We start from the raw sequence: 20690 nt of genomic DNA on the forward strand, positions 1-20690 counted from the left end.
ATCATTCTAGGTTTTAACAGCTCGATAACTCATGATTATGATATTACACTTTCATATGTATATGCATGTCTTTATCTTTCTACTTTTTGAGCTTATCTCTGGCACTGGATATCTCTGTTGTTTTTTATTGCAATTATGTCCAAGTTCCACCTCTTTGGTGTTTTTGTTATTGAAAATGGATGGTTGAATTTAATTATAATTCATCTTCGGCATTCTTCTCAAATATCACTGCATGAGTTCTTGTTCGTAAATTTATTAAGTTTTTGTTTTGATTTTGCTGGAGAGCAAGACTTTGTTGAATAATACTAATTTAAGCTATAAGATATTAGGCTCTACACAGAGGAGTATTACGTCAATGAATTGTCTACAGAGGGGATTCCAGAGATTCAGAGAACAAGTCTTGTTTCCTCTGTAATTGATGATGATGCCAAACTTACTTCACCAGCTGGTTTCCAAATAGCTTAAATTCCATTAGTATGTTGCAGTATATCTTTCTTTTAAAAAATTGAATAATTTTATCTTTCTTCCTGAGCACACACACATGAGATGCCTGGTATAATTTATGCACTTCTCTCTGTTATCCAAGTGCAAAACCACCTACCTAGCCATATAGTAAACATAATTTATACTGATTTCATGATTTCTAGTACTCAGAATATTTAACTTTATGTAGGAACCAATGTTCTCAAAAATGATCTTAGCTTCAGATGAGCTTGGATGTTCCGAGGAGATCTTAACAATTGCTGTTGTCCTTTCCATACAGGTAGACTCTCCCCTATATCATAATCTTTTTGGAATTCTTCATATTTGATCTAGCTGTTTGCATAACATAGAAATATGAACATCTTGAGTTGAATGATACAATAATTGTATGATAAGTTACATTCTAAGAGTTCTCTAATCAATTGTATATATATAGTCTACACTGGATCTTCAGAATTCTGCAAATATTTGAGATGCTTAAGATATTACTAATAAATCAATGTGAGGCTGCAGATAGTAGCCAAGCTGCGATTCTATACACTGGCCTATATTTAGTCGCATTTGGGGCTGGTGGACTAAAAGCGGCGCTTCCTTCCTTGGGAGCAGACCAGTTTGATGAGTCAGACCCTGAAGAGTCTAATACCCTTTCTAGTTTCTTTAACTGGTTCCTATTTTTTGTTGTTACTGGGGCTATCTTTGGTGTCACTTTCTTGGTCTGGATTAGTGAAAATGAAGGCTGGAACTGGGGATTTGGGGTGTCTACTTTTGCAGTAGCAATCGCAATCTTGTGCATGGGAAGATCACTCTACAGGAACAATGTCCCAAAAGGAAGCCCACTCAGTCGAATAATGCAGGTGTGCACCATTTTGTACAATTACACAGGATGTATGCATGGTCATTGTAATTGCAGATAGATATACTTTGATGTCCATTATTTTGATGGGGCTAATTCATGACTTCAAATGCTTTTTTCTAAAACTAGGTATTTGTGGCTGCAATTAGAAACCGTAATCTTTCACTGCCAGAAAACGCAGTAGGATTCCACGAGGTTCATGATAAACAATCTGAGACTCTTCACAGAACAAATCAATTCAGGTGCCTACTCTTATTTATCTTAGCTAGCTAGTGGAGATTCTTAGTGTTCGGAAAATTTAATCTCTCTATATTGCAGGTTCTTGGATCACGCAGCAATTATTGTGACTACAGATTCATCTACTGTTAACAATCCGGGACCCTGGAAAATGTGTACTGTGACACAAGTCGAGGAAACAAAAATTTTAATTCGGATGCTCTCGATAATTTTAAGCACTATCTTCATGAATACATGTTTGGCTCAACTCCAAACTTTCAGCATTCAACAGAGTAATACGATGGACAGAAATCTTCTTGGTTTTCAAGTCCCTGGATCTTCAATCCCTGACATTCCACTAGTGTTTATGTTTATATTGATCCCAATATATGATCGTGTCTGTGTTCCAATTCTCCGAAAGTTCACAGGGATTCCCACTGGAGTCACAAACCTCCAAAGAATAGGAGTTGGACTCGTTCTCTCAGCCATTTCTATGGCTGTGGCAGGAATAGTAGAGACACACCGTAAATCTGTTGCTGTCGAGTACAACATGGTTGATTCTGCAGAGCCTTTGCCTATGACTGTGTTCTGGTTAGGTTTCCAATATGCAATATTTGGAATGGCTGATATGTTTACATTGTGAATAGTCTAGTAAAGCTCATGTTTTTAAAAAAAAAACTTCTGTTGCAGTCTATCTGGGTATCGTCCAGGGGATCACAGAAAGAGCTAGATGAAGCAAAGATGAGATTTGCTGCTGCCGAGGTTTCATCTCAACTCATGTTTAATTTATATAGAGCTTCAGCTGGTTTAGCAGCTGTTAAATTTTAGAAGAGCTTCAGCTGGTTTAGCAGATGTATTTCTGTTTGGGATGAACTATGTAAATGATCGATGGTGGATGTCTAGTACTTGCTTTTGCAGTTATGTAGTTTGTTTGGATTATGAAGTTTGGTTGGTGGTGGATATATGTACGTAATTGGTATAATCTATGGTAAATCAATGAATGTATGTTTGTTTTTGCGTTTGTTTTGGTTTGGTTAGTTTTGGAATGGTAAAATGGCAGTTGGTATGTTTTTGGATGACTCTTGTTTGGGTTTTGGGCATTTGATTGAAACAGGGGATTCATGAATAAAAAAATAAACAAACATCACTTCATGAACAAAATAACTGATGTAAAATGTAGTCAAATAAGATATTTCATACAATAAACTGATGTCATAAACAGGCACATATATCAGCTCACAAGAAATGACTGATGTAAAACAATATAATAGATATCACATTTTGAAAGAACTGATGTTAAACACACACAAAGACATCGGTTTCATTAAAAAAAGAAAGGTACGACATCGTTTCTAATAAAAGGCTGATGTAATATGTTAAGTTACACATCAGTTTAACAAGTTTTTCGATGTTAATGTATCATATTGCTTTATATGTGATAAGTTTAAAATGATATACATGACATATGAATGAATAACTGAAACTATAGTGAAGGTATACATTGAAGAAAAATACATCACATTGTTAAGAAAAACGATGTCTAAACTGTGTATAGACATCGGCTAATAAGCGATGTGTAATGCACCTACCTTTCTCATCGCATGCAAAAACATCGCTTGGATTTTAAATAGACATCGGCTAATAAGCGATGTTTATTGACAAATTTCTAGTAGTGATTATGAGAAAAACGTAACATTCTGTTCTAACATAAGGTTCAGTATATAGAGGGAATAATGGTGTTGTGTTATAAAAACCTAGTACTTTAGTATTTAATGCTAGGGTTGGTGAGTTTCGAGCTTTAATAACTGCTCTTGCGTTCGTAACTATCGGCCGTTGCAAGATGCCTACGTATTTCTGTGTTGTAGAGAATCAAGCCAAAAATATAGTTTTAGGTTGAGGGGTAGAGCCCTTTATATAGAGGTGAGTCTAGGTTAAACTTCTGTTGGGAGACTTGATTTTTAAAATTGTATCTAATTATTTTTATTAAAATAAAAAAAGAACTGCAAAATTAAAAATAAATAGTAGATAAAATTTAAGAAATCTCATATTTTATAATTCATACTTTTTTCATTTGGTTGTAATAAAATTCAAGAAAAATATACAGAACTCCATAAAAATAATTTTTAATTCTTAAGCACATATTTTGAGGTATCTATTTGATATTTATTAAAAATTTAGTGATTCAGATGATACCCTGTTAAGTTAAGTTTAGTTTGATGGTTAAACTTATATATGGCGTTCAGTTGAGTGACCAGTTTGATATTGAATCTATAAATATGAACTAATATATATATATATATATATATATATATCATTTCCCGATCAAAATTATGAGTACAAATTTATAGCGGAAGCGTACCATAATCGAAAGAGGTTTGATGATCTTGAGAGAAAGCGAAGAGCTTGAGTTTAGGGTGATTTAATCTTCACTATTCTTGGATGGGGTGTGTGTATTTTCTTAATATTATGAGAAAAACGTAACGTTCTGTTCTAACATAAGGTTCATTATATAGAGGGAATAATGGTGTTGTGTTATAAAAACCTAGTACTTTAGTATTTAATGCTAGGGTTGGTGAGTTTCGAGCTTTAATAACTGCTCTTGCGGTCGTAACTATCGGCCGTTGCAAGATGCCTACGTATTTCTGTGTTGTAGAGAATCAAGCCAAAAATGTAGTTTTAGGTTGAGGGGTAGAGCCCTTTATATAGAGGTGAGTCTAGGGTTAAACTTCTCTTGGGAGACTTGGTGGACAAGTCTCCAACTTAGATGGTGATTAGGAATCCTATTGAGGAAGGAGTTCCAGAATCTTCTGTGTAGGACTTTGAGTCCGTTTTGAACACATGTCTCTGCTCTTCCAGCCGTATTGGGCCTAGTCCGTGAACAGCTTGTGTTCGTGGACCTTGAAGACCTCATCTAGTGGGCCTCGTCTACATGGTCGTCTTGAGTCTGCTATAAGTTCGGATCAGACAGGTCTGTATTGGACTTTTAGACATGAAGCCCAAGTGTAATTAGTGCGACATTTAATGTGTCTTTAGGATGTATTTTCCATCCATATCATTTGCCCCCCCAACTTCCGTGAATACTTCTCGAGTTTTCGTGTAAGTTATAATGGTCTATTCGCGACTCGGGGTACTTTTGGCACTTCTCGGGTATCGGCTCTTCATGGGTATCGGCCCTTCATGGGTATCACCGCGTTATCGTAAAGTGTGGAGCGACCTACACGTTTACAACGGCTTATTAGTGTGAGCATACACACTTAAGGCCCTCGTAGGGGCTATTTGAATGGTGTTCAACACTAAACGGTCTTAATCGGGACTATAAAGCGAGCGTTTATCACCCCTTAACCTTCGTCAAGGTTAATTATAAGGTGAAAGCTGCTAATTGGCCCTCATCGGGGCTAATCGACCCTAATCGGGGCTAATTTCCATGTACAGGTTGCTAATTAGGCTTAAAAGAGCCTAATTTTAAGCTATAATGCACTAATTGGTCTTAATCGAGGCTAATCTGCCCTAATTGGGGCTAATTAAGACGAATCAGTATGCATAAGGCACTAATTATCCTTAATTCACACTAATTATAAGAGTGAACGGGTTAAACGACCCTAATCTGGGCTAATTTCATCATACAAATCACTAATTATCCCTAATTTGGGTTAATTACGCTTAATATACACTAATCGATCCTAATCTGGGCTTAATTTCACTAATCGGCCCTAATGTGGGTTTAATCTTAAAATCCTGAAAATTTAAAAAAATTTAAAATTTTTCTGATTTTTTTTTTTCATTTTTTTCGATTTTTTTTCAAAATTTTGGAGGGGGGCATCGGGGTTGAGCAGAACCTCCTGGGGCACAAGGCTCTGCTCGGCCTCATGCCCCCAATTGTGGGTTACTCGGCCACTTTGGAGGAGACCCTCCTGGTCGGCCACGTCCTGGTTGGCCATTTCTTGGTTGGCCTGAAGGTGGGTGCCCAGGGGTTCCTGCCCCTCACTTTTTTTGAACTTCTCATTAAGAGTTCTAAGTTTCTACATACCTTACCATGCTCTTGTTGTCCTTGATTGTCCATAGAATTAATTTCAAGGTTGCCTTTGAGTTTCTCAGGGCTCTGCTATGGCTGTTCCAGCGAATGTTCTATACTTATCCTGGTGGACGTTCTGTACTCGTTCTTGCTGAACGCTCTGTGTTCCACTGAACTTTCCCTTGTAGGAAGTCTTGTACTCCATTAAATTTGTCTAAACTTCCCTTGTAGGACGTTACGCACTTCAACCAACTCGTTCTCGTAGACGTTCTAGTCTTCACGAAACTTGGTTATGTTGGGAGTTATCCTTTTCAAGAAATCTCAAGGAGGCCTCTGGAGCAACTTTTGAGGGCCTCAAGGCTCTCCTACAAGAGCTTTTAGTGAGTAAAAAGACCTTAACTTGTTGGCTGGTAGGCCAAGGCCACTACGGAGGTAAGTTGTGGCCGTCATGGCTCTGCTACGAAGGCTCCTGGTAGGCCAAAAGGCCTCAACATGTTGGCTGGTCGGCCGGGGCTTCCCCGCATGTAAGTTATGGTCGTCATGGATCTGATACGGAGGCTCCTGGTAGGCCAAAAGGCCTCCATTTATTTCCTGGTCGGCCGGAGCTTCCCCGCATGGAAGTTCTGGCCATCATGGCTCTGATACAGAGGCTCTTGGTAGGCCAAAAGGCCTCCATTTGTTGCCTGGTCGGCCGGAGCTTCCCCGCATGGAAGTTGTGGTCGTCATGGCTCTGATACGGAGGCTCCTGGTAGGCCAAAAGGCCTCTATTTGTTGCATAGTCGGCCGGAGCTTCCCCGCATGGAAGTTGTGGCCGTCATGGCTCTGATACGGAGGCTCCTGGTAGGCCAAAAGACCCCTATTTTTTGCCTGGTCGGCCGGAGCTTCCCTGCATGGAAGTTGTGGCTGTCATGGCTCTGATACGGAGGCTCCTAGTAGGCCAAAAGGCCTCCATTTGTTTCCTGGTCATCCAGAGCTTCCCCGCATAGAAATCGTGGCCGTCATGGCTCTGGTATGGCCGACCGGGAGTGGTCTTAATCTTTACCAGTTTTGCTAATCATGGTGATTAACATAATCGTTCCTTAATTAAGGTTAATGACTTGTATTTAGTTTCAGCCAGGCTTTTTTTGGAAGACTGATACGATAAGCGGTGTCCTGTATCGCTTTTCTCATTTATTATGTCGTCTTTTATTGCCTTTTGATCGTTTTTCCTCACCATTTTCGGTGTTCTTTTAACGAGGTACCTGCTACCGCGAACCAGGCAGACTTATGACCTGATATAGCAGGTGACCTTTTTCCTATAAAAGAAGATGAGAAGCGCTCATTTTCATTCACACCTTCATTTCTCAAATTCTCAAATTCTCTCAAGCTCTTAACTTTCTTCAAGCTCTTCAAGAATGTCAGGAGGACAAGGCCCTGTCAAGTCCTCTTTCTCTGAGAAGGAAGCTCTACATAAGAGGGCTACTCTTTGCTCCCTCCAAGGTATAACTCTTGTCTCCTCCTTCTCAATTAACCGTTGTTGGAACAGTTTGAAGAGTATGTTGGATGAAAGGGCAGACGAGTACCCTAGTACTGTCCATTTTGATGCATTCCATCACCGAAGTACGCTTCGTGAGAAGGATGTCGAGGTGATTAAGTCGACTTACTCCTGGCCCGACTGCTTAAGGGTTCGTAGAGCTAAGCCAAGTGAGAGGGTTTGTAATCTTTTCCACCAAAGGCTGTTTGTGTTCAAGGCGACCCTTAATTCCGGGCTAAGGTTCCCTCTGCACCCATTCATTCTGAGGCTTCTAGCTGTACTCAAGATCCATCCATGCCAGCTTTACCCTAACGGGCGGTCTTTCATCATTCTATTCATAGTGAGATGCCATGACTTAGGCATCCCTTTGAGTGTGACGATGTTCCGTAGTATCTTCATGATGAAGGCTTCTCCTATGACTCGTCCTGGTTGGGTAGTGATTCAACACAGAGCCCACATCCCTCAAATAGTGAACACCAGTTCCCTCAATGACTCAAACCACAATTGGAACAAGAAGTTTGTGGTTGTTGAGTGGAAGGATGGAGACTGGGGGGCATACTTCAGACATGACTTTAGTAACCCAGTTGATAGTTCCCACTTCATTCTCAACCTTTCTGATGCCGAGCTTCATGCCCGAGACCTCCTTATTGACAACGACGGGAGGACCCCTTCTTGGGAGTTCGTGACAGAAGTCAAGCTTGTCGAGGCTGGCCTTAGCTGCCTTTCTATAGAGGGTATTTATCCTTGTTTTCCCTTACTTTGTGCAAGTTTATTCTTACATCTGTTTCTTTTCTTCTTGTTTCAGCTGCTAAGGCTCTTGATGCCAAAGAGCGATGCTGTTACGGGCAAGATGGCCAGAGATGCCATCAAGAAGGCCAACCATATTCCTAAGATCCCTGCCTTCCTCGAGGCGTCAAGATCTGTCCAGAAGAGGACCAAGGATTTTGACGGGAATGCCAGGATCCCTTTCGAGCACATATGGGATATTTATTCCAACGACTCTGTTCTCGGCAACCCGGCTCTTGCTCTCGAGTGGTCGAAAAACTGCATTACTCCTCCTGACCTCTTATCCGTCTCTTCTGATGAGAAACTCCTCGAGGCTGAGATGCTGGGAGCTCAAGCCCTCTATCAGGTATGTTTTTCCTTGTGTAAATTTTTGCTTAAGTTCTCTTTTTCTTAGAACTTGGAAAATATTATAGGGATCACTCCTTGGGGGCTCGGCCCTTTTTACTCAAACTCATATTTTCTTTGTCAGGCCAATACTTATTTCGCGGTGTCCTCTACTCAAGCTATCAAAATGAGAAGTGACTACAATGCATTGCAGGCTTCTATGAAGTAGATGACTATCTCCTCGGGGGAGTGGAAGTCTAGGGCTCATAAGGTGGAGGAAAAGCTCGCCATCATGGAGAAGAAATATTTTAGCTCGGAGGAGACGAGGAAGAAGGAATGGAAAGACCTCGAGGCTGCTTATCACAGATCCAATAGGTTCACCACAATGATGGACGAGCACGATGACGAGATGCGCCCTGTTAACCTGGCAATATGTTGGAATAGGGGAATCAAAGACGCTCAAGGTATATGGCCGGATATGGTTGATCCAAGCCTTCTAGCTTGCCCCTGGCAGCTTCCTGTTATGGACCTATCTGGGAAACCTTCCGGATCTGTGCCCTCGACTCCTTGCATGAGGCCCCAGTCGAGCTCCAGTCACTCGGGTTCCGGTTCTGGCTCTAAAGGTAAAGTCCCCTCTGGTAGCCCCAAGTCCAGGGCAGCCCTTCGAGGGAAGATGAGGGAGCTGATTCCAGAGAGCAGTGGTTCTTCTTCTGAGGAAGGGTCGGACGTCGAGGGGGATGATTCCTCTGATGAGTGAATGATGTGGCCTTGCATGGTTTTGAGTGCCGTATGTGGCTTTAATTTTTAGATCTTGTTTATCTGAACGTTATTGGTTTGTAACCTATCGGTCCCTCGGGACTTTGACTTATGATCCTTCGAGATCTTTATTTATGCAATTTGTTTGATTTTATTTCATGCTTGTCTTTTATTTTCGGTATTTGGTCCTTTGGGACTTGCATTCTTTGGATGCTCGTACTTAAATAAATTGGTAGACAAGATTATAGAAATAAACTTGCATAAATAGAAAATATCTCTAAGAAACGGGTTCAACCCTTACATAAGATGGTTTTGTCGACCTTATTTAAAAACTTCATACTAAGTACTAGGAACATGTAGTGAATATCCTAAACATAATAAGCCTTCAGGTTTGAAGCATGCCAAGTACGTGGCACTTCATCACCATTCAGGGTCTCTAACTTGTTGGATCCTCGTCCCAGGTCTTCCTGACCTTATAAGGTCCTTCCCAGTTAGGGGCTAGCTTTTCTCTCTCCCTTATGCATGATGCCTCAATCTTCGGGTTAAAGAACCTTTTTCTAACCCATCTATTGTAGTAGGGGGAGGCTCTTCGTTGATGCTCTGTATTGCGGGCGTTGGCCTCATCCCTAACCTCATCAATGAGATTGAGGGCGAGCCTCAGGCCTTTTTTGTTGGTCTCTGGCTCGTAAGCTTCGATCCTAGGGGATCCATGAGTGATCTCAAGGGGCACCACTGCCTCGACTCCGTAAGCCAGCATGAATGGGGTAGCTTCAGTTGTCACTTTACAGGTGGTACGATATGCCCATAGTATAGCAAGGAACTCATCCACCCAAGTGTTTCTCGAGCATTCCACCCTCTTCTTAAGTCCATCAAGGATAATTCTGTTAGCAACTTCCGCTTTCCCGTTTGCCTGAGGATGTGCAACCGAGGTGAAGCGAAGTTCTATGCTGTTATCGTCGCAGTACTCTCTAAACTCTGTATTATCAAATTGTCTCCCATTATCCGTGACAAGGATGCGTGGGATTCCATACCGGCATATCACATTCTCCCAAAAGAATTGGGCAATTTGTTTGATAGTTATCTTGGCTAGTGCCTTAGCTTCAATCCACTTTGTAAAGTAGTCTATTGCCACCACAATGAACTTCCTCTCTCCCGATGCTACAGGAAATGGTCCAAGTATGTCCATTCCCCACATTTCAAAAGGGATGGGTATGCTGATCGATGTAAGACTCTCTAGGGGCTGCCATACTATTGGAGCATGCCTCTGGCACCCGTCACATTTTTTCATATAAGCCTTTGCATCAGCTAGCATAGTTGGCCAGTAGAACCCCAATCTAGTTATCTTGTGAGCGAGGGCCCTGCCCCCCAAGTGTTGTCCACAAATCCCTTCATGGGCTTCTTTGAGTGCATCCTCTGCTTCAAGAGGTCTTAAGCATTTTAAGTACGGAATAACAAAGGACCTTTTATAAAGAATGCCTTCAATCAATGAGTATCTCAATGCTCTAATCGATAGCTTACGTTCCTCTTGGGCATCGTCGGGGAGCCACCCCATTTTTAAGTGGGTTTTGATCGGGTATATCCAACAGTTTTCCACACAAACTGGTGCTATCAGATTTATGACATGAATTGTAGGGTTCTTCAAGACTTGAAAGTAAATACTTCTTGGATAGTTCTCAATTTCAGACGAGGCGAACTAAGATAAGGCATATGCCATAGTGTTCTCCTCTCTTGGAACATGTTCTGCGTACCATTCATCGAACTGGGTCAGTATTCCCTTTACGACTCTCAGGTACTTGGCCATAGTATCATCCTTGGCCTTAAACTCCCCATTAACTTGAGCAACTACAAGTCTCGAGTCTCCATAGACTTTCAAGTTTTTGGCCCTCACGGCTCTAGCCAAGCCTAAGCCAGCTATCAATGCTTCATATTCTGTTTCGTTGTTCATAGTTGGAAAATCCAACTTCAAAGCATACTCAATCATAAATCCATCAGGGCTTTGCAATACTAGGCCTGCGCCACTAGATTTTATTTTGGACGCTCCGTCAAAATAGAGAACCCAATATTCTTTCAGAGTTGTTTCTTCATCCTTCTCTCCTTCTTCTGGGGTTACTATCTCTTGCCCCCTGACTTCTTGGTCGTTAATAATACATTCGACCACGAAGTCTGCTAAGGCCTGAGCCTTGAAGGCCGTTCGAGGCTTATACTTGATATCAAATTCTCCTAACTCAATTGCCCACTTAATGAGCCTTCCACTAGCCTTCGGGCTATGAAGAATGTTCCTCAAGGGTTGGTCCGACAGGACTTCAATCTTGTGAGCCTGGAAGTATGGTCTCAATTTCCTCGAGGATGTGATGAGAGCATGCGCGAACTTCTCTGTGGTGGAGTAATTCAACTCTGCTCCATGGAGCACCTTGCTTACATAGTATACAGGCTTTTGGTGCTTCTGCTCTTCCTTCATGAAGACCGCACTCACAGCTTGTTTAGACACCGCGAGGTACAAATAGAGAGTGTCCTTCGGACTTGGTTTGGCCAATAACGGGGCTTCAGTCATGTACTTCTTCAGCTGTTCAAAGGCCTCTTGGCTCTCAGCTGTCCATTCAAAGTCCTTCACCTTCTTAAGGGTTTTGAAAAAGGGCAGGCATTTATCTCTAGACTTGGAGATGAACCTCTCTAGAGCTGCAATTCTTCCTGTCAGCTTCTGAATGCCCTTGATGGAGCGTGGTGGCTCAATGTCCAGACCCAACGCCAAAAGCACACTTGGCTGGGTTTAACATCATCTTGTGGTATCTCAACACTTCAAATGCTTCTCTCAGGTGGCTAATATGATCAGAGTTGCTTAGGCTTTTGACTAACATGTCATCAACATATACCTCCATGGTCTTCCCAATTAGATGGGAAAATATCTTGTTTACCAGTCTTTGGTAAGTAGCTCCTACATTCTTAAGTCCAAAAGCCATAACAAGATAGCAAAATACACCAAAGTCAGTTATGAAAGATACCTTGTGGGTGCCATCCCTATGCATTCTAATTTGATTATAACCACTGAAGCCATTCATAAAGCTTAGCATCTCGTGTCCAGCAGTGGCATCTATCAGGGTATCAATTCTTGGTAGGGGTAACAGTCCTTGGGACAAGCATCATTCAAGTCAGTGAAGTCAATGCACATCCTCCACTTTCCATTGGCCTTCTTAACCATTACAGGGTTAGCCAACCATTCAGGGAATTGCACTTCCTCAATAAATCCAGCTTCTAAAAGCTTCTCGACCTCCTGCTTAATGGCTTCCAGCCTATCAGGGGCATAAGTTCTCTTATTTTGCTTTACACCCTTACGAGTTGGATCAACGTTGAACCTATGAGTTATAAGGTTTGGGTCAATCCCAGGCATAACAGCTGCTGTCCAAGCAAATACATCATTGTTTTCTTGGAGGAAAGTTATCAATCGGCCCTTCAAGGGCTTGTCCAGAGATGCCCCAATGTACGTGACCTTCTCCGGGTCTAAGGGATCTAAGGGAATTGGGACCAAGTCCTCGGCTGGCTTCCCTCGTAGTTCGTTATTTTCTCGGACATCCATGTCTTCTATGGGGAGGACCTGCCCCCCAGTTCCATCGGGCCTAAGTGCTGCAACATAGCAACTGCGGGCCATTTTCTGATCTCCTCTCGCTTCTATAACACCATTCCTAATTGGGAACTTCAGTACCATGTGGTAGGTTGAGGGCACAGCCTTAAAAGCATGGATCCCTGTTCTACCCATAACAGAATTGTTCCTCTAGGCTACCTTGACAACCTGGAAGTTCAACATCTGCGTGGCCTCCCTGGGCTCCTCCCTGATAGTTACGAAAAGTTGTATTGCTCCTTTGACTTTGCATTCCACAAGGTTAAACTCGTAGATGGGTGCGTCAGATGGAGTTAGATGAGAATCATTGTAGCCCATCCTTATGAATTTGTCATGGAACAGAATGTCCACGGATGCTCCATTGTCCACTAGGACCCTCATAACAGAATAATTTCCAATTATCGGAGTGATAACCAGAGGATCATCCTGAGGAAATTTCAAACGTTCAAGGTCTGGGTCACCAAATTCAAGCGTCATCTCCGACTTAGAACGCTTAGATGGCTCTCCAACTATGCTCATTACTTCTCTTGCATAAGCTTTTCAGGAGTTCCTTGTAGTACCAGCTGTTGTAGGTCCTCCTGAGATCATATTGATTACTAGCCCTCGGGGCTGTGAGTTGCGATATCTGTTGTTACCTCTCCGATCGTCATCTCTTCGATCATTATCTCTCTTTTGGCCTCCGGCCTCTTTACCCTTGGTGAAACGTCTAAAATTTCCCCTTCAGATCAGATACTCAATCTCATCCTTGAGTTGCCTACAATCGTTCCGAAATCTTTGTGAAACCTGCAGTACCGGCTCTTGTCTCTTTTCTCGGGGTCTCCCCTTAGTGGCTTCGGCCATTTAAAGTCCTTATCCTTTTCAATTTCCATAAGGATTTGGCTTCTTGGTGCGTTCAACCTCGCATACTCAGCAAACCTTAGCTGCTGATTCTTCTTAGAAGAGGAGGAGTCAGAGCTTTTATCAATTTGTGGATACTTGTCCTTAGCGTCGTACTCCTGATCCGTCTTTCTCTTCTTGTTTCCAGTAGGTTCATTGTTCAAAGCTGTCTTCTTCATACTCCCATCCACCTTGACATACTTTCCGGCTCTATCCTGGAGCTGTAGCATACTTTTGGGAGGGCGCTTAGCCAGGGACATCTTAAAGAACTCGTCTCTAGTCCCTTGCTGTAGAGCTATCATAGCTACCTTATCATCAAGATCAGGGACCTTTAAAGCCTCCATCGTAAATCAATTCAGATACTCTCTCAGGGACTCCTTTGCCCCTTAGATTATGCCCATGAGAGAAGCTGAACTCTTCTCGTGCACTCTGCCACTTATGAATTGCTTGATAAAACTTGACTCAAGTCCTTAAAGGATCCAATAGAATTTGGGGGCAGATGACTGTACCACCTTTGAGCCATACCCGATAGGGTTTGAGGGAAGGCCCGACACTTAATAGCGTCATTCACGGGCTGTAGCAACGGGGCATTAGAGATCGTCCTAACATGATTAGCAGGGTCTCCAGTACCATCTTATGCTTTGATGGTGAGCATCTTGAACTTCCTTGAGATGTGATCATTCATTATCTCATCAGTGAATGGTGGGTTTGGATCATCAGTATCTCCTAGGGGCATAAAATTACTTGGATAGGCCCTTGGGGCAACTTCCCTTCTTGGTATTGGACCATCCAGGTGTATGATTGGGGGAGGACCTCTCCGTCTTGGAGAAAGTGGGAGTCTTGAAGTCAGTTGTGTCTCTAGGTCACGCTTCAGCCTTTGGATCTCAGCTTCATGAGCCCTGATCCTCTCTTGAACATCTTGGGGATTCGTCCCTTGAGTGCTCCTGGAGTGTTGTTCAGTATCAGCCATCGGCTCTTTGCCAGCATGCCTCCTTCTTAGAGCGACATCATCATCCGATGATTCGGAGTCTCTTTCAGTATAAGGTCCAGAGAATTCATGATCCTCCGGAATAGGAGCCAAGCCACGTATGTATTTGGGCGTCCTCCCTTGTGCTTCACTCTTATTAGAGTATCCACTCCCTCCAACTTCGAGGTATAGAGGCATCCCGTAAGGGGGTCAGTAGTCACAATTGTCAAGTACTTATAGCCAAGGGGTTGAGAGTTCACAGGTGCATGCAGCTGCTGAAGTTGGGGATTCGTCCCTTGAGGAGCCGGGGGATTCATCCCTAGTGGCTGAGCCTCAGTTGCCCCTACCAGGGTTCCTCCTTGGGTGGAGGCATAAGTTGAGTGTGGTGGTACTTCCACCATTGATGCGATTGCTCGCGATAGGACAAGATTATTTGTCCCACTAGTATTTTTGCTCCGTGTGTTCACCATGGTTCTTGTAAGTTTCCCACAGACGGTGCCAAATGTTGTGGAATAAAAACCTGAGTACTTTAATATTTAATTTTAGGGTCGGTGAGCTTCGAGCTTTAATGGCTACTCTTGCGTTCGGGACTATCGGTTCTTGCAAGATGCCTACGTATCTCTGTGTTGTAGAGAATTAAGCCAAAAACGTAGTTCTAGGTTGAGGGGTAAAGCCCTTTATATAGAGGTGAGTCTAGGGTTAGACTTCTGTTAAAAGACTTGGTGGACAAGTCTCCAAATTAGATGGTGATTAGGAGTCCTATTGAGGAAGGAGTTACAGAACCTTATGTGTAGGACTTTGAGTCCGTTTAGAACACATGTCTCTGCTCTTCCAGCCGTATTGGGCCTAGTCCGTGAATAACTTGTGTTCGGGGACCTTGACGACCTCAACTAGTGGGCCTCGTCTACATGGGCCGTTTTGAGTCTGCCATGAGTTCGGACCAGACAGGTATATATTGGACTTTTAGACAAGAAGCCCAAGTATAATTAATGCGACATTTAATGTGTCTTTAAGATGTATTTTCCATCCATATCAAATGGGATCAACCCTAATAGGCTAAACCAATAACCGTCCATCAAAGTTCTGTGTTTTGTTACTTAAGCCATTATATATATCCAAATAGATATATATATTGGATGTATTATTTAAATATATATTAAGTGATATTTATAAATTTAACTATTAATTAGGCTCAAGTCTTATTTTAAATGATTATAATAATATCCAATGGGTCATAAATAATGGATTGGATCCCGTCGAATCCAACATTCTCCACTTGGCCAATGGCCAATACATCATCGCCATACATATAACAAGACTTTCATTATTGAGCTTTACATCCCATAAGACAGACTAAATCTTATATCGTACAAGAATAAAATTAAAGGTAGTATCATACTCATATACAAATATGAAGTCGTCCTCCAGTTACAATCCAAGTATAATAATAAAACCTAACAGAGATATCAGCCTAAAGTCATGAACAACATAATATATCATAAATAATAGAAAAATCAATATGACATACTGTAAATGTTTATTCTATAAGCTTCAGATGTCCACAAATTAGAAGTAACAAACTGAATGCTTTGTCCAAAAACCATAACATAAAGTGATCACACCACCAGTGTCTTACAATAAAATTCATATCAATAAGAAAGATTATCAATCAAACCCATGCTAGTAACATGTTCTCGAAAGAGATTGGATGGTAAACCTTTTGTCATTGGATCCGCCAACATAGCAAATATACTAATTTTCTCAATGGACACTTGTTGTTTTTGAACCCTTTCTTGCACTAGAAGATACTTTATATCTATGTATTTTATCGCATCACTTGTCTTGTAGTCTTTAGAAAAGGAAACAACATCATTATTATTGCAATAAATTTTCAACAGTCTAGAAAAAGTAACGATTATTTTGAGATTCATGATAAAATTTCTCAATCATAGAGCTTGCTTTGTCGCCTTATAGTAAGCCACAAATTCAGCTTCCATAGTAGAAGAGGTATGCAACGATTGCTTAGCGCTTTTCCATGATATAGCTCCTTTAGAAAGCATAAAAACATAAAATGGAGTGGATTTTAACTCAACCTTATACTCAACATAATCGGAATCGGAATAAGAAACAACCTCAAGATTATCCGTCTTTCGATATGTGAGCATACAATCTTTTGTACCTTGCAAAGACCGCATGACCGTTTTAACAACCTTCTAATGATCTGCACTTGGATTTATTTGGTACCGCCCTAGTATTTCAACAATACATGCTATGTATGGATGTGTGCATACATGAGCATACATAAGACTCCCAACTGCCGAAGCATAAGGAATATACTCCATTTGATCTAACTCCGGCGGATTTTTAGGACATTGTTTCAAGCCAAATTTGTCACACTTGACAACATGAGCAACGGGTAGGGAACAATTTTTGCGTGTTAAAACGTTTGAAAACTTTATCGATATAAGCTCTCTGTGATAAACCCAAAACTCTCTTAGATCTAATTCTATGAATTTTAATGCCCAAGACATAAGATGCTTCCCTCAGATCCTTCGTATTAAAATTCTTATGAAGAAAACTATTTGTCTCGTGCATTAAATTCATATCACTACTAGAGAGGAGGATATCATCTACATATAGTACTAAAATAATGTACTTGCTCCCACTCACTTTTAGATCTATGTATTGGTCCATAAAATTTTCTTTAAACCAAATTTTTCAATCACGTCTTCAAATTTAATAAACCATTCTCTAGATGTTTGCCTTGACCCATATATGAATCTCTTCGACCGATATTTCATGTGTTCCTTGCCTTTAACTACAAAACCTTCCGGTTGTGACATGTAGACATCCTCGTGCAAGTCACCATTAAGAAAAACAGTAATATGTTGGGGTGTACCCGACATTTTGTATTGAGGAACTATGTCACATTTTCACAAAAATAAGGCAAATGGACCTGGATTCTGTCCAGATTCAGTGAATTTTCCATAATACTCTCCTCCTCTGGCAGATCTAACAACCTTAATATCTGAAGTAAGTTGTTTCTCAACTTTTACTTTATAAATTTTAAAAACATCAAGTGCTTCTGATTTTTCATGCAAAAGCTAAATGTAGCAGTAACGTGAGTAGTCATCAATAAAAGTAATAAAATACTTATGACCACCTATATCTGGAGAATATGACCCACCAATGTTTGTGTGGATTATCTCCAAGCATTTAGTGCTACGAGTTGCACCTCATTTGTTTGTTTTTATAAATTTTTCTTTAATACATTTATACATGTGTCAAAATCCTAGAAATCTAAAGGATGGAGAATTTCCACTTTAACAAGTATTTCCATTCGACTTTTAGATATGTGACCAAGTCGTTCATGCCACAATATTGGAGGAATTCTCATTACTCTTTTTTCGCTTTTTAGAAACAGTCGCAACTTCATCTTGTGCATTCATTGAAATTAAGGATTCACTAAAATAAGCATTCAAACATAATCTGTAAATGTTTCCCTCTAACAGTTTAGAGCCAATATACTAAGAATAAATTAATAAAAAAAATAGAGAAAATCCTTTATTTTACTATATAATAAATATCCATAAGAGTTTAACTTTGAAACAAAAATAAGGTTTCTAGAAATAATATGAACATAAAAAGTATCAGCTAAATCCAAATTGAAACCACTTTTCAACATAAGTCAGAAAGTTTCTACAACTTCAATTTGGGCTTTTTTTCATTTCCAACGAGCAAATACAGGTTTCCTTCATTTAGCTTCATCACGGAAAGCAATCATTTTCTTATCTAACCACTCATGAAATTTAGAATACTCTTTTCTTTTGTGTCATTTAGCTCTACAGGAGTTACATTTAGGACCTCCAAAATTCTTTGTGCTAGAACTTTGCCCCTTGTCTTTCGCGGCATCTGCATCAATTCCCTTTTTCTTTATGCCAAATTTCTTTCCTTTCCCCTTAATCACAACATGAGCACTTTCTACCTTCTTAGACTTAAAGAATTCTTCTTCTTGAACGTACATAGAAATCAACTTGTTAGGTAATGAATACAGTACAGAGGAGGGTGAATGTGTTTTGGATTATTTTTAAGCTTTTTGAACTATTATGGATGGTGAACAAAGTAATCTAACTTGTAGAGATAATATGTTTTAACAGAAATAATAAAACATGCACATGAACACACTATCTTCAAAACTCACTTAATTTTATATTAAAATCAAGTATGCATTGCTACAAATTTCTGGGTTCTTTGTTGATAAAGAACTCAGCTTCTTTCTTGAGAGAGAGTTACAAGATTTTTAGATCTATTTGTTACACTTAAAACAAAGCATCCAGTGTTTACTTTATAGAACAGTAAACACAGGTTTTACACAGCATGCAATAGCATGTACTAAACCCTACTTTAAGTATAATGGCTTATCGAGATCTCTTATTATTCTATAGTTGTTTTGACTTATCGAAGTCTCTGAGTTCTCTATAAGAGAATTTGGCTTGTCAAGATCTCTGAATTTCTGCATGTAGAAAAGACTTGTCGATATCTCTGAAATCTCTATAGGCATATTGACTTATCGATATATCTGAGATCTCTAATGAGAATTTGACTTGTCGATATCTCCAATCTTTACATCTTCAATTTGACTTGTCGATATCTCCAATCTCCAATAAGCTATTTTTGACTTGTCGATAAGTCATTCCGGAGTTCTCGAATGACTTCTCTATAAGACTTAATCTGTGAATTATAGATTTCTTGACTTGAATGTTTTTCTCAAAACAGATTTATTCAACTCCAAGCTTCTTCACATTGTCTTTGAGGCATGATCTTCATGATATTCTCTAGAGTTTATTCTTAGGCTTTAGACTATTTACTGAAAAATACCTCAGTCTAATCAATTTACACTTTTACAGACTTAAGTAATACAATACAAAATGCAAACTTAGATTATCATACAATTTACTTAGGTCTGTCAATTTGACTTAGTCTTGTTATGGTACAGGCATGTCCAGCACAACACAACTCATTCATCTTCCACTTCTCTTTTTGCGTATTGTAGTTGATCTTAAAAGGACCAAATTGTGCAGGAAGAGAAGTCATTATGAAGTGAACGAGAAAACCTTTAGATCTTTGCATGTCCATGTCGTTTAATTGAGAAGCTATATCATTCATTTTCATTATATGATCACGAACACCACTTGAACCATTATAATTGAGAGTGACCATTTTTGAGATTATTGTAATGGCTTGAGCCTTAGTGGATGCCTTGAACTGTTCCTCAATATATTAGCTAGGTACTCCTTTGCATTATCAGATTCAGGGATTGCTCCTCGAATTGCACTAGTAATAGAGCCCTTAAGAATCATCAAGGAAACACGGTTGCTATGCTCCCATTTTGCATGATCGGTCTTTTGCTCACTAGAGCTTTTAACCATAATGGTAGTAGGTTTCACAACCCTTAATTCATAATCAAGGGTAGTAATTCCCAACATAAGATCAGTATGCTCTTTCCACTTCTTAAAATTAGAGCTACTCGATGGTTCAATGTGCGAAAAGTAGTTGGTAAGTGAAGCAGGACCAAAACCTGAATCAAGGTTAGTCATAATCATGCATAAAAGTACAATTAATTTAATTCACATGATGAAAAATAATTAGTTCAACAAATAATACATAAGCTAAATAAACTGAGGGATAAATAGCTAATCTAAATAGAAAAAATAAAATACATAAAATTTTCCTTCCATTAAAATTAATAAAATATTAATATCTTCCGTTGGGCCGATTATTAATATTAAATTAATTTATTATTAAGCATAAGATTATAAAAAACTAAAATATTAAATTATATTACTGTTGAGCAGAAAATAATTTAAATACTACACATTGAATTTTAAAATTCTGTTTATAAAGTCAAAATATAGATCTTCCGTTGGCACGATTTATATACATTTATTTGTACACATACATTATGTGATTTATCATTCTCTTAAAAATTAAAGTAAAAGATGTTCGTAGGTCCTTCTAAAACTTTAATAATCAAGAAATCACTACATTAGCCCATAAATTAAATTTAAAATTAACATTCATAAGGGACTAATATTAATTAAAGACATAAGTATCCCTTTAAAAATATAAGTAATATAAACTCAAGTCGGGTCGGGTCGATTTGGGCAAATGTCTCGGCATTTCGCGTACGCGAGATGACATGGTGAGGAATTTTACTGCTGGTTTAATTAAAATATTTGACCTGCCCGAGGATCAGTATTTACTGATGCTGAATAAATACTGATATGGACA

At 39.9% G+C, this 20690-nt stretch overlaps 3 protein-coding genes across 3 annotated transcripts; 1 reads left to right on the top strand and 2 right to left on the bottom strand.

Moving 5' to 3' along the window:
• Nucleotides 1-956: 956 nt before the first annotated feature.
• On the top strand, nt 957-2195 carry LOC141661042 (protein NRT1/ PTR FAMILY 4.5-like). The gene is made up of 3 exons (XM_074468023.1): nt 957-1337; nt 1466-1578; nt 1655-2195. Exons 1-3 carry the CDS (start codon nt 957-959, stop codon nt 2193-2195), a joined length of 1035 nt encoding a protein of 344 aa, XP_074324124.1.
• An 8441-nt stretch (nt 2196-10636) lies between these two features.
• On the bottom strand, nt 10637-11494 carry LOC141661043 (uncharacterized). Its single transcript, XM_074468024.1, has one exon. The coding sequence runs from the start codon at nt 11492-11494 to the stop codon at nt 10637-10639; it is 858 nt and encodes a 285-aa protein (XP_074324125.1).
• Nucleotides 11495-12034: 540 nt separating this feature from the next.
• LOC141661044 (uncharacterized) lies at nt 12035-12694 on the bottom strand. Its single transcript, XM_074468025.1, has one exon. The coding sequence runs from the start codon at nt 12692-12694 to the stop codon at nt 12035-12037; it is 660 nt and encodes a 219-aa protein (XP_074324126.1).
• Between the last annotated feature and the right edge of the window lie 7996 nt (nt 12695-20690).

This window comes from Apium graveolens, chromosome 5 (assembly GCF_009905375.1).
Source record: "Apium graveolens cultivar Ventura chromosome 5, ASM990537v1, whole genome shotgun sequence".
NCBI classification, from domain to species: domain Eukaryota; kingdom Viridiplantae; phylum Streptophyta; class Magnoliopsida; order Apiales; family Apiaceae; genus Apium; species Apium graveolens.